At 38.9% G+C, this 13,099-nt stretch overlaps 1 protein-coding gene across 6 annotated transcripts; it reads right to left on the bottom strand.

Moving 5' to 3' along the window:
* Positions 1–842: 842 nt before the first annotated feature.
* On the bottom strand, positions 843–9,295 carry LOC310945432 (interferon-induced protein 44-like). Of its 6 annotated transcripts, none has more exons than XM_083911518.1 (10): positions 9,191–9,295; positions 7,815–7,921; positions 5,765–5,890; positions 5,488–5,586; positions 5,266–5,323; positions 4,950–5,145; positions 4,225–4,377; positions 3,201–3,372; positions 2,815–2,915; positions 843–1,347 (listed from the first exon to the last, which is right to left on the bottom strand). In XM_083911518.1, the coding sequence occupies exons 1-10, from the start codon at positions 9,214–9,216 to the stop codon at positions 1,159–1,161; spliced, it is 1,227 nt and encodes a 408-aa protein (XP_083767644.1). In that variant the 5' UTR covers positions 9,217–9,295; the 3' UTR covers positions 843–1,158. The 6 variants fall into 6 exon arrangements, with proteins under 6 accessions (XP_083767644.1, XP_083767645.1, XP_083767646.1 ...); XM_083911519.1 differs by having other exon boundaries at positions 4,225–4,371; XM_083911520.1 differs by having other exon boundaries at positions 5,266–5,311.
* Positions 9,296–13,099: the final 3,804 nt, after the last annotated feature.

Genomic DNA, 13,099 nt, shown 5'->3' with positions numbered 1-13,099 from the left:
GTTCAAATCTTCAGCCTTACCTCCAATTATCTTTTAGACAGTTGAGGATGGTGACAGCTATAACCGGAGTTACACAGACGTGAAGACACGGTGCCAGGCAGTTGTTCCAGAAAACGAAACTCTCCGGACTGGACTACATTTGCCTTCAAAATAAAACTAATGTTTGTCGTTGTAGTTGCAGATTGCAGTGACTTACAAAGCACTGTTTGCACACATCGCATAGTAAATGTGTCCCAAAACTCTCCAACTTACTTATTTCAGGCGTGTTCGTACTGTTTATCAAGTCGCATTCAACAAACTCTCTTACCTCAAAATCGCAAATTTCAGCCTGATGAGTGTCACCTGATCCTGAGGTAACGCATCTTTCTATCGCGAGGTTTGGTCATCAACGCATATTTGTTTAGACGTTTCATTAAGACTAGTTCTACTACTTTTCATTACGCAGTTAAAAGCGCAAAATAATGAGAACATATTGAATACTATAATACCACAAACGTTTCAACAGAGCACTTCTAAGACATAAATGAAGAATGGTTTGAAATAGGTAGTTCATTTTAAAAACACATTTAATGTGCGCCATGCCTTAGAAGCAGTGATGGCAAGCAACTAAGTACATTTAGTATGTACTAAAGTGCAGTTTTGAGATGCTTGCACTTTACATAAGTATTTCCATTTTCTGCTAAAATACTTACTACTTATTTCTACCTAAGGAAAGAAAAAAAAATCCAAAGAAAACTGTTGAACTCAGCAAACTTTCTTGCACTATCTCCATACTGTATGTCTGGTTCTTGCATGAGGTCCATTGCCCTTGACATAAAGAACACAATCACTTACAAATAAAATATCATGAATTTCTGATTTTATTCTGAATTAAACCACTTTGCAATGTAAATCTTTTTGTGTAAAAAAAACCAAACCCATTACCAGAGATCTTTACAAGGTAGTTTAAATCCATTAAGTGTAGCATTTATATGATTGTAATGTAGCTTTGATTTAGCAGTAGCTATCAGTCGCTGAAGTCAGAAATATTCAAATCCTGCACACAAAGTCCCATAATTGAAGTTTCTATTTAACATTAAAGCATAAATGTTTTTTAAATGGAAATGATGCCTTTCTTTATTGATGAAGACATATTTCAAAAGCGCAGAAATGAATTTTTTAGTCGGTCTTTGGTCCTGAGGGTTGTGTATTGTCCTGGAAATACAGGTCGGCGTACTGCAAGATGTGGTCGACAGCAGTGAGCAGAAGCACGTCAGCGTTCACATCCAGGTCCAGCTCTGACGAGTAGTTCTTCACCGGGACGATGTAGGAGGTGGACATACCCAAAAGAGCTCCAGCTTTAGTCATCTACAAAGAAACAAATACAGGACTTTTATTTATCAGTATGCAGTTCCTCCAGCTGGTTGAGGACAATGTCATGACAAACTAGGTGACAGTGAGACAGAAACAGTCTCATCTCAACTTGTTCAGTTTATAATGACTGAGGGAAGATATTGTTACCTCTCACAGAAAGTAAAGTACTTTTAGTTTGAGAATAATACAGACAGAGGAATGAAAACTCAAAGGCTCTTACTGTAGTTCCTCATCTTTGAAAATTGAAGCATTGTAAGAGAAGTGAGAGATAGTTACTGACTGGAATTTCTTTTGACCTTATCACCCCAAACAACAAACATGTATTGGAATAGCAGGTTAATAATAATCTGTCCAATAATGATATGCTACTTTTGAGTCATGTGACTTTTGTTTGCAAGCTTTTGCTTATTGTAAACTCCAATAAGTAGGCTATAACAATATGAACATAAAAAGCAACAAAGGCATATTTTATATTATGGTTCAGACCACATTAAACAAAACTGTCATCACACAAAAATGTGGGCAAATCACATTGGTGCATGGTGATCTTACTTTCCTGTATATTTAGCTTTATTATGTGTTAGCACTCTGTATATATTTGACTACTCCACTTAATTACTGTTGAAATGGTCAAAATAACCTGTTTATCCATATTGCAGACCGCATAGAGAAGTAGTCCCTCTGAGATTAAAACGTTTCATGAAACCGTCGTAAAAGAAAACTAATGATATATTCCATTTATTGTAAATTGGTTCTGTAATATTTTGAGTGCTAATAAAATAGAAGGCTCTTTTTAAATCATTTATTGATTTTAAAAGAGTGATACATGCTTTTATCTAGACCTGACCTCATTAGTATAATGCACTTTATCTTGGTGTTAGCCGGGCCAAGCACAGTTCACTTCACTGGCAACTTGTATGTTTTAAGATTGATTTAAAGATTTTATTGTTTCCCAACAAATCATTTAATGGGCTAGCTCTAACCTATCTTTTCAATCGTTCACAACCATACGTCCCATCATGGTCACTCAGATCACCTGACCAATTAATCCTTGTTGTCCCATGATCACAGCTGAAGCACAGAGGAAATCTCTGCATGTTTGGGTGGCCCCTACACTGCCTGTTTTCAAATCTTGTCTTAAAACAAGTCTTATTCTCTGGCTTTCAACTCACTGTCAGTTGTCTTTATATATTATTGCCCTTTTTCCTTTTCTTTGTGCTTCTACTGTTTTGCTTTTGTTGTTAACCTTTGTGTTTTTACTCTGTTGTTGTGTTGTTATGTTTTTTGCTATATTTTGTGTAGTACTGTTCTTGTGCTTTATATTTACATTTGGAGTGGATAATAAGTCTGTATCATGCACTACAATCATGCAAATGTGGTTTGTGTACTAGAGAAATCTCTGGACTGTTTAATTAAAGTACATGATCATTTCTCAAAGTGCATATGGTTATTTCAACCTACCATGTCATGAATGATACGACTCTTGTAAACCTGGGTGACATCTTTGGTGGTCTCAGGACAAATTTTGTCTATGTGGGTCAGCAGAGCCACCTGGTGAACACCTATCAGACAAAATACAATACTGTCATTAAGGCTTCACTGAAATAAAACAGCTTTTAATAGATACATTCCAGAGAAATAAATTACAGACAGTTAATATTTCAACAGTGTTTTGTTCAGTTGAAAGAAAGAAAGTATTAAGCCCAAAGTTGTTATGCACATAAGCCCCTATGCCGTTTTAACCACAGCAACAATAAAACTAACTCAGTGAAAAGTGAATGCCATTTTGACTACAATCTGTGCGTGAAATGTCTTTGTGTTTGACTGCTTGCTTGTCCTTTTCTTACCCAGCTCACTGATGTGCTCTCGGAGATGCTGGAAGGTGGTGCTGAGGTCTTTGGTATAGGTCAGGATTTTAGAGGCGTCCACCACAAACACCACACAATGGATCTTTTCTTTGAGGCTTGGCCTCTTCACATAGCCCACAGTCTCAGACCTCACTGGCTGATCTGGGCTAAACTGGGAGGGATAAATTAATTGATTAAACAAAAAATAATTGCATTGTTTGCAATTAACACTAACAAAAAGAACAGCTGAGGCTGACAGGCAGGTCATTTATTTTGCAGGTATTTAGTGACCTGAAATGACCTGATGATAGAGCTAGATGAAAAGTCAGAGGATCGCCAACGTTCTTACAATGTCACCTTGTATTGCAACTGGATTCTGGTGATATCACAGGGTCATGTGAGAATTGCAGAATCACAAGATCACATGAAAATCCATCTTGTCAGGCTTTAAGTAATACGTTTGCGTCTGAGCTGCTACAGTACAGGCATGGTTTAGGTGTGTGTGTGCTGAGCGACTGTTCAAACAACAATCCTCCCACAGAGGTGAGTGTGTAGATGCTGCAATAGCATCAGTTTTTATCAGAACTGGAGAGTATTTATCATGAAAAGGAGTGCAAAGAATAGCACCGACAGCTTTTCTTGATGGTAAAGATGTTTTTGCTCTTTGTCCGACTGCCTTTGGAAAGAGTTTGATGAACAGATGGTTTATCCAATCAGCAGCCAGGTTATGTTTTTGAAAGTGCCGCCCCTTTTCTAAACATGACCGTCCAAACATTGTACCAAAATTTCATCCGTCCAATGGTGGTTGAGGAATTTCACTCAAAACCACAAATGTTAACCACATGGTGGCACTAGAGGAAAGGCCAGAGGACCAACAAAGTAATTAGGATGCATCTTGGCGAGATAATTCTGGACCAAAGTGGAGGATCAACCAACACACCAATAGACTGACATTGCCATCTTTAAAGCATTGCTGACTAGCATAACTAAAAACTACAAATGTTACCATATGGATTCTGCTTACCTTGTGTCCCTCAGGTACATGACCTTTAATGGTAGACAGGATGTCATGGAGGGTCAGTCCGGTCATCATTCCACCCCCCAGGCCCACAAAATCACAGAGCACCAGTCCAGTAGGATCTTCTCCCTTCTGACCATGGATGTTGAAGGACTGCAGCTGACACACACATAAAAGAAAATGCATGGTATGGCCGTCTAAAGCATGAAAACAGACTACCTGCTGATTGGAGGTTTGCACTAATATTCTCCTGGTGATCAAACTTTTGTTCAGTGTTGCTTTAATATTGCTCTTTATGTTTGTACATCATGTCTGTCTGTCATTCTCATATCTAAAACATGTGGCGTGTGACAACCAGGCAAACTCCATTCACTGACAAAGACCATTATATATGATAGAAAAAGCTAGTAAGTGGACATTGATTAAAATGTCTGAACTTCTAATTATTTTTGTATGTGATGATGTTTTACAAATAAACTTAAAACCGGTCTTCACAAATCACATCCATAAAAGTTTTTAAGGTTAAGAAAATATACCTACATACTGCCTTTTTGTTTACAATTCTTCTTTTATTTGACATGAAATGAAAATGACTGGCAACACTTTGACCACAGATGGTTTTCTCTCAGAGTGATGGAGCTCTGGAAAAGTGAAAGCAGTGCTTGGGTGTTTTTCCTTTTTGTGGGTGAATTTCTCCCTGAATCCAGGATCAGTAACTGCTCCATTTCTACCTTCTTGGTGAAGCTGGTGGAGGAGGAGCCCACCATGGCCCGGTTGGTGACTCTTCCATTAAACACAGACTGGACTGAACTGACAAAGCTGGACTTTCCAGAACCAACCGGACCCAGGAGGAGAACCCGAGCCTGAGTCACGTCGTGACAGCTTGGTGTGTAGGAGCTGACGGTCTTCATCAGGCTCGTCTTTTGCCTAGATCAGAATTTAAGATGGTTGCTGATCAGTGTAATCTGAATATGTTTATTTATAGCAATTTGATTGCTATTAATTTGAATAGTTGCAAAGTTCACTGAGTGCCATAGCTTTACTCACTCTTCTGTCCACTCCATGTCTCTCCACTGAGACTTCAACTTAGCTGCTGAGAGGAATTCTGTTAGAAAATTGTTGTGTACATTTCCTTGTTGTTGTTTTTTTTTTACAGAGGAAACCAGTGAACATATTCAGTGGCAGTCCTGATCTTTGACAGTTCTCTTGGTGTGTAACTCCTCTCTATCTCTCTGTATTATTCATGTCCCTTTAATGAATGTTACTAACTTAACTTCTTCCCCAGAGTCCGTGTGACTTCCCATCTCACAGGTCTCTGCTGACCGTGGCCGTGCCTGCTGCCGTGGTCCTGCTTGACGCCTCCTGCTACTATTATTAATAGTATTGATATTATTCATATTTATATTATAATTACTGTTATTAGCTCTTGTATTCACTTCAATATTATTATATTAACTCCATATGTTAAGTGTCTCGAGATAACGTTTGTTATTATTTGGCACTATAGAAATCTGAATTTAATTGAATCAACTATTTAGTAGCTTACCTGAGATGGTAAACAGTGGTTTGTGCTCCTCTTTCTCCGTTGAGCTGGCATCTGCAACTTTGCAGAGAGCATCTTTGGCAACTGCTGCTGTTCCGATAGCAGGTGTAGCTGAAGCAGCTCCTAGAGCTGTGAAGATTGGGGGTTATTTAGTTAATTAGCTCAAAGGATTCTGCAAGTCTCTTAGACCAGAGTCAAGCCAAGTGTAGACTCACAATATTCAAGCTTTTTGTTAATGACGAGAAGTCATTTTTTGTACATGAATATGAAGAGGTGACAAATTAGACTTATCAACTCTATGTAAAAACTGGATGTAGAGTGGTGGGTAAATGTAATGTGGGAAAATACAGGGTTAACAGTTGCCCTACTTTACTAAAGTAAAGTGTAGTCACCGATAGGACGTTTTATACTTTTATATTATGTAGAACTGGGCTCCAGATGACGGTGGAGCCCCCACCAGTCACGCTGGGACATGCATGACGGTTTTGCATTGAGGATCCATAGTCAGTGTTAACCTGACTCCGCCAGATGAATTGATTTGCATAATTCACATTTGCTCTGCATATCCATCTGTGAACTCTCGGTTGGAGATCTTCTGGGAAGAGGCGAAAATACTGGTTGCTGATTGGATAAATCATCTCTCTATCACCACCTATGTTGGTGATAGACAGGCCAAATCAACCAATCAGATCAAGGAAGCGTATCATGTGCTAACAGCGTCAAGGCAAAGCTCAGAAAGTAAACAACATGTTGGTAAAGGATATTTGCCATTTGTGTAACATGAATTTACAGATAAAAGGTACAATTTCAGGTGCACAGTCCGTGTTCCAAAAGAAGGATCCAAGATAAGCGTTTGTGAACGGCTTGCTTGATAGCTGTGCTCATCTCATTGGTTCGGTCGCTTGGCAAACTTCTCTAAATTTTCTCTGCCGCAAGTTTCCATGATCTGACTGATCTGCGAGTAAAATACAATGAAGCTTTATTTTATTCTCACAAGTACACTGACTTATACCCTCCTGACCTCGCGAGGCTGTGTACCTGTGATCATTTTTATTTAATTCAAAGTTTACTGACAAACACAAGATGGCGCTGCTCTAGTGGCAGCATGTTACGACAGCTCTCTCATGATTGAGATCTTTCCCTTCTTCAGACTGTACAACCAGCACTACTCACAGTAGACCACACACACCAGAACAATAAGAACAAATTTCACAATGTGCAATAGTAATATTTTTCCACTGTGCCTTGGTGTGAATTTAAAATATTTAAAAATATTTTATATATTGTTCCTGTTATTCTTATTTATTATTTAAATTTTCATTTCTTTGTGTTTATATTGTTCATATTTTTCTATATTTCCTACAATTTATTGTTTCTTAGTGATGCTTCTTCTATGTTTTCTGTCACTTGCCGCTGTTTAAAGGAAATTTCACTATTGTGGGACTAATAAAGGAATATCTTTTCTTATCTTAACTGCATACAAGACAGCTTTATTCGTAAATTATAAACATGATAAGGTTGTTTGTTATAGTATGGCATTATTAATGCCTCAGACTAAAGAAATGACGGGCTGGAGAGTGCTGGCACAACAGACTTTAATCACGTTTTAATGTAGACTACTGAGATACTTTTTACAGAAAGCATTGCTCCACTTCATCTCTCGATACAATATATAATACTCGATAAGATATAATACAACACTATCAGCTCTAACGGGTAACAGCATGCACAGAAGTTATCCTGGCCGGTCATAAACCTCAGAAGAACAGCATGATTAGAACAAATTAATCCACCAAATCCCAATTCAGAATGCTCTGTTACTAACGATTAATCGATCCGCAATCAGTGTCATCATTCTGAGGAACAGCAGGTCAGCAGAGATCCCAACCAACTATATCTGAGGCCAAATGGCTCTGAAACAGGCAATACTGTTTCGGAAACTGGAATAAAGTATTCCAAATTGAGACTTCTGGGTTGTTTTTGTTTAGTACATATTCAGTGGCAGTGCTGGTCTTTGACAGTTGTCTTGGTGTGGAACTGTTTAGTAGCTTACCTGATAATGAAAACCAATTTTTATTCTCCTTCAATGTTGAACTGACGTCTGCAAACGGAGAAGATATGGCAATTGGTGTGGGTTTACCAAAGCTGTATCCGCTGTAGCTGGTGATGGAAACAATCACATGCATCAGAGTTAAAACTTGAATAGAACCTGAATGTTCTTGGTTGAAGGTCTTATACTGAAAATACTAAATATGTGACCTAAAAATGTGTTAAAAAAAATTGTTGAGATGGACAGAGAAATCTACGTGAGTTTCCCAAAGAGTTTTGCGTTTGAATCTGAGGTAAGCTCTATCGATCCTAAAGAGTTTTGCGTTTGAATCTGAGGTGAGCTCTATCGATCCTAAAGAGTTTTGCGTTGTGAAAAGTGTGCATTAGAACTCAACAAAACAATGACAATAAGATAAATCTGTTTATAAAGCTTGAACATTTGACCCATGACTTATGTTTCTATAGTTCTGGTTTTAATGTGGATATAGGACTGGATTTAAATATCCTTTATTTAAACAGGTAAAAAACTCACTGAGATTTAAAACCTCTTTTCCGAGAGTGACCCGGCCAAGACAGAAGCAAAAAAGCAGAATGGTTACACCAAATACACAAGACCAAGGTAATCACTTGTTATCATAATAACTTGTTCTCTCAAGCTAAAAACCTGTGCAAACCAGATTCAAAAAAACATAATCACCATTATAAACATTCATATATTTATACATCCTATGTTAATGTTAAACATACATTTGGAAGGCCCATTGAATCCTTCAGCTCAATTGTATCTGTGCATGGCTACCTTAGTGGCTATCTGACTGTTAGCATCAAGGTTGGGTAAATGTATTTATTTTTTTACACATTTATCTTTTCTTATAATACCTTGGAAAGATTATTAAACAATTTGGCGGGTACCTGTAGTAACTCTTGAAAACCCCCTCGGGGTCCCGGACCACCTGTTGACCACAATCTCTTGTTCACAGGTTAAAAATACATTTACCTTATTCCTACCTGTTACTTTTTTTTCCTACAAAGATTGATACAAAAAAATGATTTTCTGTGGAGCTAGTTTTTGTAAATTAACTTAATGTACGTGAATAAATACCTAAAATGTACGCCTAAAAATTTAATTGACCTAATTATTGTCAAACCCCACCGAAGCTAACTCAACTACAAACCGACTGTTAGCTAACGTTAGCTAACTGACGGTTGCTTGACAACCAAGCGTGTATCTATGGCCGCTGCAAGTTTACACCGCTGAAAACCGTCCGGCTACAGGGTCACAAGTTACCACAGGTAAGGCTTTCATCTTAACAACTGACACCCTTTGCTAAACCAAACTTTGCTCTATGTTACCCACGTTTGCGCCTCGTCAGATATTACCTTTTCTCTCCAGGTAGTTTCTCCATATTATCTGCTGCTCGTAACTGTAGACACGGTGAAGAATCACAGCTAAAGGACAGACGAGGAAACACAAACAGGCGCTTCCATTTTTGAAGAAAAGAAAGTGAAACCTGGAGTTAACTGGACAAGCAGGATGCACACACCTATCACTTTTAATGCTCCTGGAGCACATACAGGTTGAAGTTTGCTTATACTGAGTTCAATATAACGATACTGAACGACATGACTCATAACACTGCATTATCATTCCACGTCAAGAGCATCGTGATAACCTTTGTAAACCTTCGTATGAATATTTGTTGACTACATTTCATTAAAATACAACAGCAAGGCAATACTTCTACCTTGGAGAACATTTAAATGTACACTTTCCTGTTTCCTCATAAATCAGTAGGCTACCTCCCCTTCACCTGTGGATTGTTTTATAATATTATCTAATGTGTATGGTTCACATAGATATTATGTCTATGGTTCATCCTCCTTTGTTTGCAGCTTATGACATGTCAAATTTAGGTTGCACATAACATTTATTTCAGTCATATATCACATTTACATTACAGGGATTTAAATACTGCCATTTATAGTTCATATGGTGCAGACTGTCATCAGACAATGCTGGTACATTAGATGAGGACATCACAGCAGCGACTTGCAGGGAAGGATCCAGCATGCCAAAAGACTTGCATGTATTTAAAGAGAAAATATCAGATGCATTCAGATGTCATTATGTCTGATCCAATTGTTTAGCCCAAGCAGATACAATGTAGATATCCATGCTGAGTATCTGCTCTTTGCTACTTCTTATTGCGTGTACTCATCTTATCCACTAGAGGGACTTCTAGTCTTGTGTGTGAAGCTGTAGATGCTGACAACCTGCGGCCGCCCTTCAGTTGCTGCCCTCCAAGGGAGCGCCTGATACCCAAAACTCCTACAGTCACAGGAAATATATCACCCCCGCCATCACTCAGTAGCTTTTAATAACTAAATGTTTTGATCTAAATAATAATCTGTAACTGATGGTGATGATTGCTGTGTATTAGATAAGAAGCTTGCTGTGTGTGTGTGTGTGTGTGTGTGTGTGTGTGTGTGTGTGTGTGTGTGTGTGTGTGTGTGTGTGTGTGTGTGTGTGTGTGTGTGTGTGTGTGTGTGTGTGTGTGTGTGTGTGTGTGTGTGTGTGTGTGTGTGTGTGTGTGTGTGTGTGTGTGTGTGTGTGTGTGTGTGTGTGTGTGTGTGTGTCACTTTGGTTTGTTCGTCTTGCAGCTCTTTTCATATATGATTCAGCTTGTGATTCAGCTCCAGGTCCAGTGAGCCCCTCTGTCCATCAGGTCTTCACCTGGTAAGACATCACCCAATCATCTCCATGGTTTCACCACCACTACCACCACCCTAGACTCCATTAATACAAAATCACATTTATAGTAGTAGCTGTCCTCCCTGTTCTCTCTTGTATTTGGAGGTTATGATAGTGATCCTGCGGGTTCGTTCAGGTTAGTCGTCTGTCATCAGGACTGTTTTGGCTAGCAGCCTGCGCCAGATCAAGCACAATAACAGCCCACAACAAGGCACAGCTATCTTTTTGACCTTGTGGCCATGCCAAGCTTTTGCCGTGTCAGCAAATACATTTTTATTTTTGCTGAAAGACTGGGAGATGTGAAGTCACCGTTCGGATGGAGACATGATGGGTAGGTTAGGTAGGTAGGAAAACCTGGCATACTTAATGTTCCCAAACTGAAACATGCAATGTTCGAGAAGTCTGACACATCAGTTAATGTTATGGTTTGAACTGTCTTGTTATCTGTGGGCAGCACCCAAATCAAAAATACAACCTGCTGCAGCCTTGAGATCATGACTGGGTGTCATTAAAAGTGACTGTACTGTTGATGGCTTGACAGCAAGCACTATCTATAGGTTGTTATCTGTGGATGGAGGTTGTTGCCCTGCAGAAACCAAATGCAGTAAATGTGCAATCATGATTTAACTGTCCTATAACCAGAAAACAGGGGAAATGTATTTACGAAAATGTGTCATGTACACTTAAATAACTTCAGAATTATCAGAGCTGTAGCCAGGATTTAGAAATACTTAAGTCATGAGTCCTGCATGTTACTTTGATGGATAATAAAAGGTTTTCTGTGGCCGGCCTGGTTGCGTTACAAACATTAGGTGATATACTATGTGATCATTTAAAGACATTCAAATGTATATTATGTATAGATCATATGTACATTTTCTTTAAACAACAGCAAAAAACAATAGAGAAACACATTAATATGAGGTCATATAAGCCACACAATCTTGCATACTGGAGTTTTAAGTTTCAAAATAGAAGTTTAAATATATAATCATTATCCTGGTAAGATTTCCATAAAGATTATTTTTTGGGCAGTTTTTCAAGCCTTTATTAGATAGGACAGACAGGAAATGGTGTGGGGAGTGGGGGGGGGGGGGGGGGGCATGCTGCAAAGGGCCGCCGGCGGCCGCTGCCTCATGGACCTTCAGCCATTCAGACCTTTGATTACATTGATTAGAGGTCTCACAATTAATGTAGAGAAGTAATGATTTATTGATGCTTAACACATTTACAGCAGGTCTTCCTTTTAATCATTATCTGGGGCTGTGAGTTTAGGAAGTTCAGACAAATCCCGCTCTGACTCAGCAGCTCCAGCTGAGAGCTGCAGGTGGGAGGAGGGGGGGTGAGCCGTCTAAACAGGGAGCTATGCTGACTATGTACCCGTGTGACACAGCAGTCTGTTTTGCAGGCAACACCCCCTCACCACTGCTCTCATCCATCTACACTGGGTGACATACATCTTGCTCACTGCTGGTGAGCCTGCTCCAGTTTGATTTGGAGAGAGGGCAATGAAAAATAATAACTGGAAAACATATTGAAATATTTGCTTTGCAACCAGTGTGAAAGTCATGGATTTAACATCCATGAAAATAAAAAACTTAAACTGCTTTTCATTTTATAGATTTACATGAAGGATGGCATCATCATATAAAGTTCAATCATCTGTAACTCAGCAAAAGTAAAAGAAGATATGCCTGTTTTACATGATTGTTTAGCTGTTTGTCCACCTAAAAAAGACAAAACGAGTAAACATTGCGTCCCCCTTGAATATGGTTTCAATTATGGACTGTAGCTCTCCCACCAGGCAAACCAAGTATAATGTTTTAAATGTTAGAAGCAAGCTGTGACCGCCGATGCTGGAAAATGAAGCTAACGTTGAAGTGCCAAAAACTGCAGTTCCTCGGGTGGCCACTTGAGGCTGGCTCCAAAAGCGAGTAAATCCCCATAGACCTCAATGTAAAATACCCAACTTCAGAGCAGAAATAAACATGGTGACAGCCTGGAATAGAAAAAGGTTTTGGTATCTACGTTCATGACAACTGTATAGGGGGTGAATTTTTATAAAACTCACCCATTTAAATTATATTTAGGATTAAAATTCTGCATAATTATGGGCTGGCTGCTTTGAGTGACAAGCGGAAGAAGTCACAGGAGGCGAGCAAAGACTGGAAGCTTCATTCGGCTCGCCTCAGCTCCATCCCAACTCCACCTCTTTGCCCATTTAGAGTAGCTGGGAGTCAAACTGTGAGAGCCACCCACATTAAGTTTATTATTTTACTTCAGAAACCTATGGGTGACATCACAGAGACTGCATCCATATTTTATACAGTTTCAGAAGTCAATCAAAAAACACCTAAATGTTTGTGAATATGGGCCTATTTTGGTTCTTAATTATTGTGTCCTTTTTAAGCTAGTCAGTGTGTTTTCCAGGGCTCAAAACACATCACTGTGTTCAAATTTAGTTAGTCACAAGTTACAACCTTTTAATTACAGTGCCTCCATTTGGCCAAGAAGTGATTCTATCTAAAAATGACTGG

This window comes from Echiichthys vipera (genome assembly GCF_963691815.1).
Source record: "Echiichthys vipera genome assembly, chromosome: 3".
Taxonomy (NCBI): domain Eukaryota; kingdom Metazoa; phylum Chordata; class Actinopteri; order Perciformes; family Trachinidae; genus Echiichthys; species Echiichthys vipera.
This window is presented reverse-complemented; position numbering and strand designations above follow the sequence as displayed.